This window comes from Myripristis murdjan, chromosome 11, assembly GCF_902150065.1.
Source record: "Myripristis murdjan chromosome 11, fMyrMur1.1, whole genome shotgun sequence".
NCBI classification, from domain to species: Eukaryota; Metazoa; Chordata; class Actinopteri; order Holocentriformes; family Holocentridae; genus Myripristis; species Myripristis murdjan.
The window spans coordinates 7,019,883-7,032,670 of NC_043990.1; the positions used below are offsets into that span (position 1 = coordinate 7,019,883).

The 12,788-nt window shown below is 42.1% G+C and overlaps 1 protein-coding gene across 1 annotated transcript in view; it reads left to right on the forward strand.

The window, feature by feature from the left end:
- The first annotated feature begins 5,010 nt into the window (after window positions 1-5,010).
- The window catches only part of col11a2 (collagen, type XI, alpha 2), a 54,414-nt gene continuing 46,636 nt past the window's right edge, over window positions 5,011-12,788 (forward strand). The window contains exon 1 of the mRNA XM_030063917.1: window positions 5,011-5,494. Within this exon, the coding sequence (XP_029919777.1) occupies window positions 5,377-5,494 (118 nt within the window). The 5' untranslated portion in view covers window positions 5,011-5,376. The remainder of the gene's footprint in view (window positions 5,495-12,788) is intronic.

A 12,788-nucleotide genomic window follows, 5' to 3' on the forward strand; every position in this document is an offset into this window, starting at 1 on the left:
CAGAACTAAACAGTCCATCCTTAAAAACACTCGGTCCACTGTGTCCCAGAAGCCAAAATAAAACCCAAAACTACCACACTGAGAGACCGTTTCCTGGACGGTCTCATTTTGGACATGTCCCCGTGGATTGAAAATAGCATCCTCAGAGGTGAATCCACAATTTGTGCAAGAGAAGGAAACTGGCTCATAACTCGGCATTCAGATACATTCTAAGTGTGTTTGTGTTTATTGCATGACGAGCACTGATTTTTAGTGGCCTGGTCTGTTCTGATCTCTTCTTGTCTTCTCTTTTGTTCTGTTTTTCCTTTTGTCCTGTACATTTCCCTTTTGCTCTGTTTTGTCTTTCAGCAAAGGACAAAGATATCATGCATACTTTTTACATATGTATGTGTATATATATATATATATATATATATATATACACATACATACATACATATATATGTATGTATATGTATATATATGACTGGTTCTCCTTTTTGGTTTTAAAATAGTAAGGCATTTAGCAGCTATAAATATTGGTGCAGCATCGTTTCCTTATGATTCTTGATGGATAATTGGTGGATGAGGCAGCCCAGCTGATGGTTGCAGGAGTGGATCACAAGAACGGCCGCTCCTTCTCATTCTGCTTTCATTGAAGCTCATCCCTGTAGTTTCCTATGAGAGGGCAGCTCAGTTTTCCCCTTTTGGCAGACTCTCATGCAAATTCACAGACAGTACCAGTGAACACAACCTAAAACAAATAGTTGTGGTACTTAAAGCGTGTCCCGTTTATCATCCCCTGGAATTAGTGTCTGGTGGACATGTATTCTGGGAGGAAAAAATAGGGAACTGTGTCTTTTAAAAAAAAAAAAAAAAGAAAAGAAAAAAAACATTGGTGCATAAATTTCAACTACCATGCAAGACATGAAGGGAACAAAGGCATGGACAAAACTGCTGGATCAAGAAGAGTGACTTCACAAGGAGTTGGGATGCACAAAGGGGCTCTACCAATGAAGGGTTTTAAAGGCTAATACCAACATTTTTCAACTGATGCCGTTGGTAGCTGGTATTTTTTGCAGATACACAATTACTGTAAATGTGACTATTTTCATGTCAACAAATATGTACATGTTCTATGTTTCCCATGAAGCCTTTAGACCATCATGGGACACCAAAACTCGCCATACTACAAATTAAATTCTTTTTGGGGTTAGCATTTCTTTAAGGCAGCGAGATCCACACCATCTAATCAGTGGAAGAAAACTCTGAGATATATTACTGCAGATGGTACAGAGGACCTCAGCACAGCCTGAGACTCAGCACCCGACTCACTGCTGTTACCAGATCTTCAGCTTTGACTGTATTCTTGTTCTTTGCTTAGTATCAATCAAATGCCATACACAACCTCTTATCTCCACTGTATGTGAGGTCCTATCTTTTCTTCCTTCTCCTAGTGGGACACGTCTGTATTGTGCAGCTGTCTCATTAACATTGTCAGCATCAATAAACCCAGTCAAGATCCCTGTACACCCCTGTCCAAAAGTCAGCTGTTGTGTGATTCTGATGCCAAAATGAGTCATTTAATTATTGATGTGCTAGTAAGTGTTACAATCATCATACAACATTTAAAACACATTTTTGCCTTTTTCCAAAAGTGTGTGGGCAGCAGATTGACCTTGTTACTGAAGTGCCCAAGCCCTATTACAAAACTTTGATCCCCAAAACAACTGTGTGTCCTGTTAAAGTGCTCTTTGATAAGACAATAGACGTCAACTAGAGTAAAAGATAAATCCCTTACATGTAATTTTATGTAAGATAGAAACCAGAATCAAAGAGGTTGCTATAAAATGCATTTCATTACCTGTTAACACTGTAATAAGTATTGTAATCCATATTGTCTGTCTGTCTGTTTTGTGTGTGTTCTGAAAACACAGACCCAAAAATGGGCTTCTAAGTTCCTGGCTTTCACTTCACAATTATTCCCAGAAATAATCCTAATTATTCACAAGTAGGTCTAATCAGAATAGATTCATTTTTAGATAATTTAACAGAATGCAGTCTCTTTTTTTCATATATACAGTGCATAACACCTGCCCTGTCCTGAGAGGGAATGAGGGGAAGGCGAGGCATCGTGAAAAAGCCACATAATACAAACATGCTGTTCTCCTCGGAGAATCAAAGACAGAAATAAGGAGGATGAAATGAAAGGGAGTGAGAAAGACCGAGTGGTATAGAACATCAAGGAACGATTATAGTTAATTACTGCTTTCTGGCTGTGGAGTCTGCATTCAAAGAAAAGTGACTAACCATAGGCTGTGTCACTGTGGAGGCATTTACAAGGCAGACAGCTGGGCATATAGCATAACTTTGATATACAGAAGATACTCTAAGTATTTATGGCAGACAGGTAGGGATTTGAGCATTGCTTTGAAATGATGAAGAAATGTCACCTTTTTAAGGTTACTATTAAAGATAAATTGAGGTTTATGTCTCTGTGGTTGTGATATGTTCTGTGCAGCAAAGTCAGGATCAGTCACTCGTAAACAGAGATTTAGTTCATAAAGAAGGTGGCAGGCTTGGAAGTTATTCTCTCCCAATTAGGATACACAGACACACATGCTGCAGAGCACTCATGGCCCAGGTGTTTGTGCACTGCACTTCCCAGAGATCACCTGTCAATCAAAAACAGTGTGGATGGTACTGAGATGTCTTTTTCCTTTGGATTTTCTGTTGAATGGGTTTGATTATCTGTAGGAAGTGCTGTCCTCTTGTTCAAACTACCAACAATCTAGTGCTTGTTCTGCTGGAAATTATATTACTATTATATGGCCTAGCAACATCTTTTCCAACAGCTCCCTTACAGTGACCTCTCAGATTCTTTCTGATATAGTGTTTTTTGCTGCTTTATGCAAGTGTAATACATCCACCAGGTTTGGTCCATTAAATCCTTCCCTGTCATGAGAATAGGAGCTCCACCAGGAGTGTACTGTTCTAACCATTGAAATTCCCATTCAGTTTCTATGGCTCAACACAAAACGACACAAAGCTGATGCACAAGCTTCAAGGATGCACAGCAATGACTCTTTTCATTAGGCGACCCTGGCTTCCAAAATGTCTGGCCTATTTTCTACCGTAGCACTACCGGCTGTGGTGCTCGGGTCATATGTTCAGCATACAGGGTGATAAAGAAGCAGCGTTACAGCAGAAAACAGTTCCACCTGTGTTCCTGTGCATTACTCAAAACAACTTCTCAGGTTTGTGTTCAAGCCCAAAATCCTGTTATTTTTCAGTCTCTTGGTAATATACTCCCAGTGAAGCTTCCACATTCACGACAGGGAAGGATTTAATGGATCAAACTTGGTGGTTGTATGACGCTCACATTGATCAGCAAAATTAAAAAAAATAAAAATAAAAATAAAAAATAAACTAAACTCAAATCATGTACAGGTGCAGGTATAAATGGGAGTCACTCTACTTCTCAGGTTTTTAACTCTAGTGATCACTACATCAGATCAATATGGCGGCTACCATCGCTTGGGTTCCCAGTTTATTTATTTGACACAAGTGCTCTGGTGTTTAGAAAGTGAATCCACACTTTCTAAACAAACTAGATGTGTGCCAACAACTTTATCAGCCTCTAAACGTCTCAGTGTGAAGTGAAAAAACGTATTTAGCCACAGCGCGTGCACGCAGCCTTCGCAAACTAAAGGAAAGCCAAAGCATTGCTATTAGCCTACAGCTGAAAGATGGATGAAATAATTAGTCATGAAACTAAATCCACAAATGGTGTGGTAGCTTGCTGTGCAATGTGTGAGTAACAAGGTACATAAATGTTATTTATTTATTTATTATTTGTTTATGTGTTTATTTGTTTATTTTATGCTCACTCAGGAGTGAAGGAAAAAAGATGCAGGGTGGGCCTTCAGTAGGCAGCTTGAGAAAGCAGATGGAGGGAGCAGTGAAGTGCCCACACCATGGCTGATCATAATTAAACCTTACATATGGGTATGTAAGTAATGACTGAATGCCAGTATTGAATATACTCAGGCTAAACTGGGTCTTGCACATACCTGAGGAAATGACCAGCCATGCCCCTCTTGCATATAAAACACAAACAACACATAGCCAGCAAACTGTAGCAGCTATGCTCACAATCCATCATTTGATCATCACATAATGTAAGTCCTATATAGGGTCATGTGACTTAACTTAGAAATAACAATTACTTTTTGTTGGTTAGAAATGATCAGAAATATATTGTCTGGCCCTCACAAGCAAACGACTTTTTTTGGCAAGTTCATGTTAGTGTGACAGATCTCTCTCTCTCTCTCTTTCTCTCTCTCTCTCGCACCTGAGCTGATGCTGCATAACAAGGCCACGTGGGACTGACCAATCAGAGCGAGAGAAGAGCTCCACGATTTGCGGAAGAAGGGGCGTGGTGAATCTTGCGGACCGAACGCTGATTGGCTGCTCGACGCCCCCCCTCTCCCTAATTCTGCGGACTCAGCGGCGCTGCGGGGTCCCGCTGTGTGATCGAGCGCTTACCTGCACCGTCCTTCATGATTTATAAAGCCAGCCTTGTCATGCAGAGGCGCAACCGAGTGCCACGGATACAAAGACAAGGATGGAAAGTAGCAAATAAAGAAAGACAAGCTCTATCATCCCTTCTTGGTAAATCAGCATTGCTAAGTGAAAGAAAGTGGAGAGAGCAGAGACTGAATAAGGTTTCTACTCTATGACTGACCGTGCGTCCAGTGCGCAACATTAAACCACTGCCTTACCGCTGAAAAAGAAAGACGTCATTGTTGTGTGTGAGGTGAAATATTTGTATATCATTAAAAACGCTCAGTTCGCAGTCTCAGCCCGCTCCTTAGCGCACGTACCGCTACGTGCGCCTTGCGCGCAATTACGCACGGCCTCTCCCTCCCTCTTTCCCTCTGCCATTCAGTCATTCACTCTCTCTCTCTCTCCACGCACACACACGCGATCTCACTTTTCGTGGGAGAAAGTAAAGAAGGGGAGAGGAAGAGAGAGAAGGGAGAGAGAGAGTGATTCCAGGTCTCTCTCTGCTCTCTCCACTTTCGGCACTCATACCCCGTCTGACTCAATGGGGCTTTAGCACTAGGGGTTAAACGTTAAAATAAAAGTTATTTATTCACCCCAAACCCCTTTTAGTGTTTAGCTTTTGTGCATGACTTAGACAGACATAGGTGACTTCTTAAGGGAAGTGTCCGGGGTAGAGGTAGAGACGTCTCCAGAGGCGTGCCGTTTTTATTTTTTGCCTCGCAGAAGGTTCAGTCGGATCCCTCTCGTCGGCTGGCTTTCTGTGAGAGGATAACTTCCACCATATCCTGCATTTACAGCTCAACCAGGCCGGCAAACTACTGCAACACTATGGATATTGGGAATTGTCCCTTCCGGAAGAAGCGGAGACCATGGCGCGTGGACTTCTCATCCCTCGCCTTGGTTACCATGGCGCTCGCCGTGTGCCAAGCGGCCGTGGCTCGGGCAGGTAAGACCGTTTGTCCTGTCAACGGTTGTGATGATGTTTGTTTTTACAGAAACCGAGGCGAGAAATGTCCAAGTCAAATTGTGTTTTTCTCCAAAAACTTCATAAGTCATCGTTGTCTACTTGAATTTTCTCGGCGCAAGAAGTCCGTTATCGCAAACTTCCCCACCTGATGTGCTGCTTTCATTTTCACCCACAAAATGGGAACGACGGTCCACCACGGTCAACCTGCAGCATTCAGACATGTTTCTGAATGTAACTGTACGGTGGTTTTGTAGCAATATAAGCATTTTGATGCCTGAAACTAAAGTTTATTTCTGCTCTTTGTAATAAAACGCCCCTAAACAGAAGGACTGTTACCGTTACAGGTGTTTCTCCGGCGCCCAGGCCTTCTTTGACTACCAGCCAGTTGGTCAGAAGTGAGATGAGGAGTCATGGTTAAGAGATGCTGGGGAAGGGACAGAATAGCCTTTTATCAGCCTTTAAGCATCATCCATGGCCGCGCTTGGGTGTTTATCCGATAAGGGACCCAGGAGACGCGGATGTTTTATGCGCTGCGACCTGCAATTCTCCATCACAAAAAACTAACAAAGAACCAGTAAAACTGTGTCCGATAATGGACTTTACGCACAGATCACTTTCAGCACTCTCAAAGAGTGGGCAGGGAGGAACTTACAAGACTACAAAATCAATTTAGATTGTTAGCAGGACTGACACAAGAATGCATTTTATTTATTTTTATTTATTTTTTTTTTTAATTATGTTTTCGTTTCCTTTGAAACATTATTGCCCCTTTTGCCTGCGCTGCCTCGTTAACTCGTCATGCAGCCCATTGACAGGTGTCATCTCGCTATTGCGGTTAGCTGAGCAGCTCAAATATTTCAGGCATTCATGGGCTCTTTTTGACTTTTTTTTTGACTTGTCACATTTGTTTTCTTTTTAAATTTATTTTTCCATTTCTTTAAAGAATACCACTCAGTTCTGGCAAGATGATGAACATCCCTTGCCCCCAAACCTGCGGGGGACATGGGGTTGGACGGTGCAGAGAGCTGCTTCAGACGCTTCTGAAGAGCATTTTCGGCCTTTAGGAAACTTGTTCTGGCTTTTTCTTTCTAGAAGCTGGATGCAGGCCTGTGGGGTAACTGCAGACTGCCAGTAAGGGCTGTGGTGTTGGTTTGGTGTTTACCAGTTCAGCCTGTGCACCAGCATATCCATCACAGTCTCTTGTTTTCCAAGGAGGAGGGATTTCTGGATTAACACTGTCATGTAGGATGTGATCATATGGAAAGTTTTTTTTTTCTTTCCCAAATAGAGCAAAATAATAACGTTTATTGTGTTTTATTTTTTTCAGTGTTTCATTTTCTCTCTTTTGTCTTATTTTTCATTTCTTAATTGCAGATTTAATTATATCTCTAAGACCACCCCCATCCAGACCTCTACATTTATAGAATACCTTGCTATCAAGGAATGATCTGTATGCGCTGCAGTTCCCTGACTGGCCATTAGCTGCGACCAGGGAGTTATTTTTAACACAGAGGCTCCATTGATTCACCTGAGTCCACAATGAGCAAAGAACATCTATATGAAGAGCTTTATTCTGGAATAATTTGCAGTTGTTGTTTTTTGTTTGTTTGTTTGTTTTAAAGAAACGTGTTCTAGCGAAATGCTGAGGTCAAAACTAATGAAGTGGGAGTCCACAACTGATAAAATGCTGACACCTTTACTAATTGGGTTTTTTATATATCAAAGATATCGCATGGTGAGATGATTATTTTAGTTTAGATGGATCATAAAGTGTTAAGTTATTTTAAAACTTATTAGAAGTTTATAGCCGAAGTGAATTTAAACCGACTTAGCAGAAAACACATGCAGGAGTGAACAAAAATAACGACAGAAAATATAGACTGTATTTTTACACTAAAACAGAATTGGGCCCACAGACCTGGAGAAATAAAAGCTTGCGGGTTAGCAGCTGTGCCAGTGTACTGGTGGGTCAGTGGGTCTTTATTTTCAGAGTTTGGATAGACTGCAGAGATAGTGACTGGAGTTTACCGAGCAAAGGGGCTTTGTAACATAAATTGCCCTCTTTCTGTGTATTCTTTGGCCTCGTTTCTAATTTCAGATCGCGAGGGGCGATTGCACCTTCCCGTCGTCTCCCGTGTGTATTTTGGAGGCGGAAGCCTGAGACATTTTTGCTTTTCATGAATAGGTTATTATACGGCGGAGCACCTCGGTCGCAGGGGTTTGGGAGTGAATGCGTTTAGTGTCTCCGTGTCTATGTGCGCTTTGTACAGTTCTGTTTGTGTATATGTGTCTGTAAGCTATGGATGTTTTTTTCGCCGCTGAGGGTGTGGAAACGTATGCCACATCCATGTGAATGTGCCACTGTGTCCAACACCTCGGTCAGGCTGTGTTTTTCGCCTTAAAGGATGCTTAGATTGCTGTGCGCGCAAAAGTGTTTATTCACTTGTGCGAAAAGCCTTTCTGCGCCTGATTTGACCACGTGATAATGTTATAGCGATATAGATTCTTTAGTGCGCTTTTCGCTCTCTGGTCCGTCGTATGTGCGCTCATGTGAACGGCCGTCCCTTTGCGCGCTCAGTGCACCAGACCCGATGGACCACCGCTTGTTAGTGCGCGTGGATGCGGGTCCATGTGCGCGCAGTGCAGATGTTGAGAGTGGCGCTCCACCCAGGCAGGGAGAGAGCGATTTAGAGAAGAAAGAGGCCCGCAACGTCCATGTTTATTCTCTGTTTCCTGGGAAAATGAAGACAGAAGATGGGGGTGGTGGGCTGAACCTTCACACATGAAGCATACCAGCAGAAAAGCATCACAGCCAGTTTTGTTAAAGGGAGGAGAAAGTCGTCGGGCAATATTTTCTTGACATGGATGTTCCTCAGCCTCATTTCAAAGCGCAGCTCTCCTCAAAGGGCAGTCTGTCTCAGTTTGGTTAAACATAACATAAACCATCGCCTGCTCTCTCTCTCTCTCTCTCTCTCTCTCTCTCTCTCTCTCTCTCTCTCTCTCTCTCTCTCTCTCTCTCTCTCTCTCTCTCTCTCTCTCTCTCTCTCTCTCTCTCTCTCTCTCTCTCCCCCTCTCCCTCTGCTGCTGAATGGAGCTACTGTGTGGCAGAGCAGGGTTTTGACAGCTCATACCTGTGACTCTATGGAAGTATGCAGTATTTCAGGCCTCTGTTGGTCACACGTGACTCAGTCTGGTGGGTTCCCCGTGTCCCTTTGACTTTCCCCTGCCTTGTCATCTTTTTCCCATGAGGCCCTGCACCTCTTGTGATCCACATACACGTTTTTTTTTTTTGTCTCTCTTGTGGAATCTTAATACTTGTGTGCTGGGTAGGCACTGAAATACAAGAAAGAGAGCAGATCCCCATCCCCCACCAGATAACAGGACAGATTCTTTACCTTTGGTTTAGAATGAAAAAGAAAAATCCAAGACTTATGATCTTAGAATAGAAACTGATTTTTAGTAAAACCTCTAGTGTAAATTTTGGTTTACCTCTTCAAGTGTTTAGCTAATGCTAAACGTGAGGGGAAATTATAGGTAGGCAGGTTGGACATGGAGGCAGTTGGCTGTTTGACTAAGCACCAGACCACATTTCCTCTACAAAATCATCTTTAGTTCATTCAGAAAGAGTTCATGTTGCACCAAATCAACGCACACACAATTCAGAGATACTTTCAGGTCAGCCAGGTTAGCAGCGCTGCCATTAGGCCTGTACAGTGTCACCATTTTATAGTCTGTCGACAGAACAGGTGACTGAATATGTAAAATACTGGCATAGCTATTTTTATGACAGGTTTAGGGTTGGTTTACCAGCAAGCTAAAATATATGGCGTCGATGAGAATGTCTAAGAACTGTTAGTGTGGGATTTCCTTTGTGTTTTTGTACTCTGTACACTCCTTTTTGTAGCTGTATCGGTTGCTTTGCTGTTGTTTGAAGCCTAGAAAGATGAACGTTTCCTTTTTTAGAGGCGCTAACCAGCACTGTGGAATAGCTGATATATTTGCATGTGGCCTGGGAAACTGAAACACATCCTCCCCATCACTCTCACTTTCTCACTGGCAAGATGTACAGCAAATTCACATTGTTGGCGCTGTAGACAGATAAGGACCAGACTGCGGTTGTAAGGCTGAAACACCCATAAGTAGAGGCTGAGCTTTACATCAACACGTCTGAGGCCTCTAAATGTGTTTTACACGCTCTGTGAGTGATGTACTGTCAGGTTCAAAACCATCACGTCCCCCCAAACCATGAACTCATAAAAGCCTTTCTCAGACAAAACCACATGAACGCCGTAGATTCAGAGGAGCGAGTGAGCAGAAGACCGTCTTCCGTCTTCCTGTGTTTTGTAGGTGATGATTTGGCGGTTTGTGTGTGTGTAGATAGTTAGGCGTTGTTTCTTCGAGGCATTCTGTTTTAGCAGAAGATGTACAAGGACGGCAGCAGAGTGTGCCAACTTTATAATGACAGACCGTCTGTATAGGATGCTATTCCTAGTCACTGTTATTTGGCTGCTTCTAGGAAGTTGGTGTGGGCGGGCCGGAGAGGCCAGCTGTGTGTTCTTACATGTAAGGTTAATGTACATCTTTTTTCCAGACAGGACAGTCTGTCCACAGCGGCTCTGGGTCAAATAATACTGCCTGCTCCATGTTTGGTCTACATGTTACTTTTCAGCCCATCATATATTAAAAGTAATTCACACTGACACATCGAATGTTGCTAACATACTGTATGTTGTGATGAGATGCAACACATATCCATGTTGTATCCTTGAACAGACACACAGGTGTGTTAAATTTAAAAAATCCTTTCATAGCTTTCAAGTGAAAGGCAGTTTTATATCCTGATGCAACAAACCCCAGCTATCTGGTAATCTAAGCAGTTTACAACAAATTAGAATTATTTTTCCAATACGCCTTTTCCCTAAAGAGAATGTTAGAGAAAACAACCAGAGTATGCTGCATGCAACATAAGAAATGCCAGGTTGATTACACTGCATCAGTGCCTTAATGTTAATGTGCTGATATGCATAAGTGAATCAGAATCACATCTGCAATAAATGCACAGGAATTTGTGCTGGTGACAGCGTTGTGGACGACTTACAAACAGTATTTTCACTTTGCATGCTTACATATGTTGTAACGACAACAGGACCTTTGCAAAGCAACATTATACTCAACATACTTTCAGTACAGCATAAAACATCTACAGTGTGTGAGTTTACGCAGGAGGATAGTATAATGTGTTGGTGTGTGTGCTGACTGTGAAAGCACTAGAATTTGTGTCTTGTACTGCTCCGAAATATTTGTCATAATTAATTGCAGGCCAAACATGTTTCTATTCTAAAGCAACAACATAAAGTATTGCAGATCTCCCTCTGCACTGCACTAAAGCCTGTTCATAAATGAATCCATCATCTCACACTGTTTTTTCCAGGCAAATTACACCTAGAAAGATGCCATAATGCAGGCTGGTTTTCTGATGAGGGGAATTCTATGCTGAAACTGTGATGCTGATAGCTGTGATGATAGTAGTTTATCATGGAAAGCAGGCCTGCTACTGTCACACTGCTTTTTAATAAAAGTCTGACGTTGTCACTTTTGGCTAGACTGACATACATGTTCCTGATCAGCATCAAGCTCAATCTACATCAGCTCAAGGTACTGTTATATTTATTGTGTTTATCTCTTCAGCCTTAGAGGTGACAGGTACGTGTAAAGTCATGACATGACAATGCAGGGTGCCTGTCTTGTGAGCTGGATTTGAATGGAGACTGTGTGTTTTAGCAGAATGTTAACCTCTAAGTCTTTGCAAACTTAGTCCAGTCAGAGCTCAGCTGTGAGGACTTACAGTAATGTTCAGTACAGACACATCAACTGGCTCAAGAGGAGTTTCTAATTTGTGCCTACACTGACTGTCTGTCCCATGTGATAGTACGTTACAGTGAACCACTGACTGCCTCCTGGTCAAGGCCCTGTAGTCATATCCAGGCCCTGTGGTGCCAGTATCCACCCTCAGCACCAAACTAAGACTGTGGCCTCCAGCCCTGAAACCACACAAGACTCCAGCACCACACACACTGGCACCATTGACAGACAGACTTGCGCAAAGCACATATATAGATGGGAGATGACATGGGCGCATGTTGGCAGAGGCTCGTCAATGGCAGGGCATGTCATACAGAAGCCACATTAGACTGTAACACAGTAAATGTTGGCACTGCCCTGCAGTGAGGGCACAGGCTTGGAGAAACCACACAGATTGTGGGACACTTTAGCAATGACACACTACCATTAGCACTGATAGAGGTAGGTGTAAATAGCATAGAGCTGCAGTCTAAAAAAAAAAAAAAAAATGCTGGTCTGGACAGAGGAAAATAAGAGTTATTTTCTCTGTAGAATGTGGAATGCAAAAAAAACAACAAAAAAAAAAAAACAGACTGTACTGCTCTTCACCTTTTTATATTCTCTTAGTTCTCATGTATGTTTGAAGTTTTTTTTTTTTTCAGGCTTAAAGGGCCCTCTAGTCATGACTTTCATTTCAAGTTAAAAAGAAAAACAACTGCTCAACAACAGCTATGGTAGGAGCAGATGCAAAGTGCTTTTCCTCGTCACCTTCAACCCTGTTTCTTTTGCTTAAAGGAGCTCCAGTTGAACCAGGATGGGGACAGCAGACAAACATTCAAGACAGTTTTAGATTTAATGTCACTTCTGTTCCGAGGTTCTCTGTTCCTGGAGATAGAAAACTAAACCGCAGACGTCTTTGAGGAATCTTGTTGTGGGGAGAGCAGATGTTTTTCTTGTGTCACTCCAATACCAAATACCCATTTTGAATACAGTTTGTCACTCGAAATTCACTAACCAACATTTCTGAAGCACAGGTGAATTCTGTCCTTCAAAACAAAACCATTTTGTAAGGAAAGGTTATATTAAGGATCATAACTTGAGGTAGTATCCCTGTTATGCACCTGTTGTGCTTTTTGTGCACAGTGGAAATCAGTTGTCAAAGTGGATATCTCTCTTTTTAATCAAAATCCTTCATGCTCACTTTGAACAATTGAATTAAAATCGGCTATTTTGAATAAATGAATTCAGAAATGGAGGTGAACTTGGAATGATAATGACATATTCATGCTATGTAGTTCAAATGTAGTACCTCCTTTCATTAATCTCTTTTCATACGTCAGTAAAGCTTCATAATTAATCTCACTCAGTTCCTGTACATTAGTTCAATAGCACATGGGGTTGTCTTGTATCAATAAATGTAGGTCCTGTGCGT